The sequence below is a fragment of the Pterocles gutturalis genome, unplaced genomic scaffold (assembly GCF_000699245.1).
Source record: "Pterocles gutturalis isolate BGI_N339 unplaced genomic scaffold, ASM69924v1 scaffold29900, whole genome shotgun sequence".
NCBI classification, from domain to species: Eukaryota; Metazoa; Chordata; class Aves; order Pterocliformes; family Pteroclidae; genus Pterocles; species Pterocles gutturalis.
In genome coordinates, this window is record NW_010144275.1 from 8,277 (window position 1) to 13,809 (window position 5,533).

The following is a 5,533-nucleotide window of genomic DNA, read 5'->3' on the forward strand; positions in this document are numbered from 1 at the left end:
GCTTCTGCTGTTGCTGTTCTCAGTTTTTCTGGGATCAGTCGAACCTTTACTTTTAGTTCTTGTCAGGAAAGCAGGAGTGTGCATCACATCTTCATGCTAGACAGAAGTTATGCTTATGTGGCTATCGGTATTTTCTATGGAGCTTTCCATTGTTGGTTAAAAAAGTTCGTTCTAATAATTAAAAAAAAAAGGTGTTGGTGGCAACTGTTCACATTTAAAATTTCACATTCCCTTTAGAATGCAGTTTTAAAACGTGGAGCAGAGCTGACATTTTCCCCAGTCTGACACCGAGTACGTTAGATGGAGAAGGAACAGGGGTTTTTTTTATGCCACGCTGTCACAGCCTTTTCCTGAATTTTCTGCTTTTCCAATATCCATTTCAATAAAGTCCTCTGGTAGATCCGGTACGACCTCCGCCACGCTCTGCTCTGCGCACTGCTGCTGGCGGCGGCACAGCCCAGCCTTGCACGGTCTCACCAGGGACAGAAACACGGCACCCAGGACCATGCCAGCAGCACAGGAGTAGAAGGCTGAGCTGTAGTTCTGTGTCGTATCCACTAAGACACCTACAGAAAACACATTTCCAGCGTTAGCCACCACCGACTCTCCTCTCCCTCGCCCATCCATCCCTCCTATAGGATTTTTACTCTGGGTACCACTGCATCATTTTATTTGCAGCCAAAAGATAATGACAAACAGATGCTGCCTTAAAAAAAAAAGTAAAAACATTGTGTTCAGGGGTACACAGGGTCACCTTCAGGCAAGCCAGGAGCCTTTGGGCACTGCAGGGATGCTCGGGGTATCTATTTATTCTGATGGAGGCTTCACCCCACTGCAGTGTGTGGTAGAAACACGTGCGCAGTGTGAGCGATTCGTTTCTGCCGCTCGCTAGAGCCTGAAGCGCTGCCAGTTTTTGGTTTCTACCAGGAGCAGGGGAGCACTGCAGCATTTTCCCTCGCTCTGAGGTTCCTCGGTGGAGGCTGCCTCAGCCGCGGGACTCTGCAGAGCTGCACTGCAGCAGCCTCCTGGCTCCCACAGCATCCTTCTGCCAGTTGCAGGGTTTTTAGGATAGCGCTGTGATTAGCGCTGCCAGGACACTTTCTAGGCAGAGAACAGCACCAACAGCTGTCAAACACATAAAAAAAAAAATTAAAAAATTTAGAGTTACCTGCAAGGGGTGGTCCGGCCAACCCAGCTAAGCTTTGAATGAAGACGTAGACTCCAGCTGCAGAAGACATCTTTGCGATGCCAACCACGTCGTCTTCTGCCAGGAGGGGAATATGCGTGCCCGCCACTGTTCCGAGCATGAACCCAAAAAATATGCTACATGTCATCAAGCCCCAGAATTCCGAGGCGAAAGGGAAGGCAACCAACGCTACGGACAGCAGGACGACGCAGATGAGTTCGATGTAGATCTTGCGGATAGGCTTTTTGTTGAGAACCCAGCCAGCTGAAATTCTTCCAAAGACCTCCGCGATGGCCATGGCGGACAGGATGTACGCTGAGTGGTCTTTGCCGATGCCAAGGCTGCGACTCAGGGGAATGATGTAGAGGGAGGGAGCGAAGAAGCCCAGGGTAGCAAAGAGGCCAAAGAATGCATAACAGATAAAGCTATAGTCTCTCATCACAGAAAAGTCCAGTAGTTTGGTTTTTGGTTCTGGAGGGGTGCTGTTATGTTCAACATGGATCTGCACGTGTTCCTTTGGTTCTTCACTTTTCGGCTCTGCTTTGGTTTTTCCAGGCACGTTGCTGGGTGAGGTAGTTATTTCTACTCCTGAGTCTATGGACTCGATTGAGGTGCGTGTTTGCTCATTTTCAAGCATGTACTTGGTCTCCGTGGGCTCTTCGGGAGGCTGCGCTTTCACTTCTTCTTGCTCTTTGATGACGATGGGTCGCAGCAGGGATCCGCAGATGACGATGCTCAGCTGCAGCACCCCCACAGAAAGGAGGCTGTATCTCCAGCCGATCTGCTCCTTCAGAGCAGTAATTGCTGGGGGAAGAGGGCAGAAGAAGAAAGTGTAACTAGAAGAGCCTGTGGTTGCACCAAAGAGCTATTTGAATTTACAGCTAGAGAAGTAACCGAAACTTAATTCAGGTGCGGGTGGTGAGGCAGTGGCCCAGGGTGCCCAGAGAAGCTGTGGGTGCCCCATCCCTGGAGGGGTTCAAGGCCAGGCTGGATGAGGCTTTGGGCAACCTGGGCTAGTGGGAGGTGTCCCTGCCCATGGCAGGGGGTGGGACTGGATGGGCTTTAAGGTCCCTTCCCACCCAAACCATCCTGTGATTCATCACTGGAAGGTCCCAAGCAGCAATCGCAGAGGCTGAGCAGGGTCCCTCCTGGTCCATCCTGGCCAGGGCCACCCAGCATCTGGCACCCACGTTCCTCCCATTGGCTGCCGCAGACAAGAGCTAGAAGTTGCATTTAAGGTCTGGCTAGCAGGAGCTATCCTCTCAGTAGCCACTTTTGAGGTCCTGGCAGGTTTGGGATGCACAAGGACACCAGTGGCGTTATTTTTAGTGAACGAGAACAAACTCAGCAGCCGAGTTTCCTCTCTCAGCTGACCCCACCCTGAAAGCAGCTACTAGAGGAAGTCTGAGCTCTACTCAAAGGTGCATGTCGCTGCGTCACTACAAACCTTCATTTGCAACCAAAGCTGCTCTGCGATGGGCAGGATCTGAAAGCCAGCATGCACAGCACAGGAGCACCCGAACCGCAGAGGACAGGCGGTGACAGGGACGTGACAGGGTCCCCAAAAGGCTGGAGCTGTTTGGCAGCTCGTGCTAAGCACAAGCCCACTAACCTTTAGGAGCAGTTATGTATACTGCTTGTGTTTTAAATAGCTGAAGTTTCTCGGTCTTATTTTTAGCCTGCTGGATCTATATAGGGAGCTCAGCGGGCTCCGGATCGGTGCGGCACGTCCTGCTCTGGCAGGCGAGGCTGGGGACAGCTCAGGCATCGTTAGACCAGCGCCTAGGATTACTTGTAACGCTGCCTGCAGGGCATGAGTGCCACGGGCATGCGAGCAACTGCCTTGTGGGCTTTAGCGGCTCATGGGAAGGTCCCCGAGCACCCCGGTGTTGATGGCCTTTGGCTCGTGTTTGCTTGGGAAAAGGATTGGAGCGGTACTGGCCTTTAGGCATGCACGTATGAACCCGCAGCGTTCGGGCACTGTACCTGGTGCAAAGGAGAAAACAGCAAAACATTCCCCTGTAGATGCCACTGCTGTGACCAGCGAACGTCTTTTGTCAAAATACTGTGATAAAATGGTGACAGTCGGGAGGAAAGAGAGGCAGTATCCAAGGCCTGTGAATAAATGCCAAAAATTGCCATAACAACAAGTAAGGGAGGGGGAAACACCGATGCGAGAACACGTTAAGTCAGCTTTCCCGGTGGCGAGATTACAGTATCATTTCGGCCAACTCAGCAAGTCACCCTGGAAGAAAATCATTGGGGAAACCAAAATGTTATTTTTTTTTAATTGGATGTGGGGAAGATTAAAAAAAAAAAAAAAAAAGAAAGAAAAAACAAAACAACAGACCCAACCCCCCCAAACCTGCTAGATAATGCCTTCTGTTCCCCAGCAGCCAGCAGGTCCGCTTTGAGGACCTCATCTGCCTAAAGAGCTTGAGCCGGTAGCAATTGCTGCCCTAAGCGAGGCAAGCTCCTGGGCACGGGTGTGAGTGGGACAAACAGGACAGATTGGAGAGACAGAAGACAGAAAGATAAACAACAGATAAATGACAGAAGATAAAGAAAAGGCAGAGTTACTGAATGCCTTCTTTGTCTCTGTCTATACTGTTGGAGGCTGTCCTGAGAAGCCCCCTACCCCTGAAGCCCCAGGTGAAAAATAAAAGAGAGAGAGAGGGAGAGGTTGGAGGGTTTGACCCATGGACAGCTTTCATCTCCCCAGCGATCCCGGTCCACCAGAAGCAATCAGTGCAGCTGAGCTAGCGCCGTGGCTGGAGGACCACATCCCAAGGTGGTCCCAGGGTGACACAGGCACAAAGCCAAGCCTTGAGCCCCGCTCGCCACCTCTATGGCAACAGGAAGGTCAGCTCAGAAGGGGCAGCAGCGCTTCTCAAGCACCCCCAGTGTCCTGGGGGGTCAAAGTCCCCTGGGCAGAGCCACGCTTGCGGGAAGCTGCGGGAGCGAGCGAAGCGTTCGGCAGGTGCGGGAATAGGAGAACTCACCGGAGATGACACCGATGGTGATGTACATGTCCACAACATTGCGGGCGAAGGAGGCAGTGACCATGCCGGTGCTGATCAGCACCCCTCCGGCCATCACCACCAGGCGGTGACCAAAGCGATTGCTGAGGACCGTTGACAGAGGAGCTGGATGAGTGGGAGAGGAAAAGAGCCACAGTCAACACTCACATCAGCAACTTCACCAGCTGCCACCTCCTGCAGAGCCTCTTCTCGTCCCCCTGCCCAGGCCCCTGGGACATGCCACCTCCCCTGCCAGCTGTCCCCACGCAGCAGAGCATCACCCCGGAGCCATCCTCGGAGCACTGCAGAGCTCACAGCATTTAGAATCTAAAAATCATCAGAAGAGACTAAGACAGGGGCCAGACCTGCAGCAACATCCACAGGCACCAGTGGATTTCAGCGAGGCTCTGAAATTTTCCTAATGTTTCTAAAAAATACTCTAAAAATATTTCTAATCCTTTTCACACCAGAGTTAGGTTTCAAAACTTGTTTTTAGCCCTTGCTAATGAGAACCGAATGGCCAGGCCAGGCTCAGCGACACAGACCACGTCCCTGTACCACGCAGAAGGATGCGAGCTGGGGCACAAAGGGACTGCTGGGCTGAGACAGACATTTCTTAGTATTTCAGGAGCACACAGCCCCTGGGGTTTATGGCTGTTATCTCTAACGGAGCCATTAGAGACGGTCACAGGTACCAGGTCCTCGTACGCTGAGTCAGCAGTAGCCCTGCCCCTTGCACCCGCGCCCAACGCCCGCGACTCTCACCTGTGAAGGTCTGGACAAACACACAGATGGATATGATCCAGGATATCCTGCTGTTGGTTTCGTCAAAGCTTTCCATCAGGTCATTAAAGAAGACGCCAAACGATTTTATAATGCCGTATGTTAGGGCTTCCACAAAGAAGAAAGCAAACGCAACTGTCCATCCCCATCCTCCGTCAGGCACTTTAGGATAAACATTGGGAGCGGTGCACGGCATTTTTACAGCTTTGACAGTCATTTTTGATCTGGAAAAAGATGGGAGAAAGAGCCAGGTATCAGTTTAAGATTAATTTTGCTGAAAGAGGCATGGCCCAGCAGCTGGAACATCCCTGTCCCTGTGCTGGGGTGGGTTAAATGCCGGACTTGGGCTGAAGTTTCTGCCTTTGTCACCCTGTGGGTCTCGCTCCTGCCAGCGCTCTTTGAGCCCAGGAGCAGAAACTCTCTGCTCAGCACCCGGGCGAGTTGTTCCCATCAGCAAAACCCAGCGCCCGGGAGCTGTCATCTGTGTTTGGGTGCGCGGGGGCGGATGGATGCAGTTCAGGAAAGATCCACTGCAGGCTCCTGG

At 52.2% G+C, this 5,533-nt stretch overlaps 1 protein-coding gene across 1 annotated transcript; it reads right to left on the reverse strand.

The window, feature by feature from the left end:
* Positions 1 to 324: 324 nt before the first annotated feature.
* On the reverse strand, positions 325 to 5,212 carry SLC16A6 (solute carrier family 16, member 6). The gene is made up of 5 exons (XM_010085059.1): positions 4,972 to 5,212; positions 4,189 to 4,332; positions 3,173 to 3,301; positions 1,169 to 1,990; positions 325 to 566 (listed from the first exon to the last, which is right to left on the reverse strand). Exons 1-5 carry the CDS (start codon positions 5,204 to 5,206, stop codon positions 325 to 327), a joined length of 1,572 nt encoding a protein of 523 aa, XP_010083361.1. The 5' UTR covers positions 5,207 to 5,212.
* Positions 5,213 to 5,533: the final 321 nt, after the last annotated feature.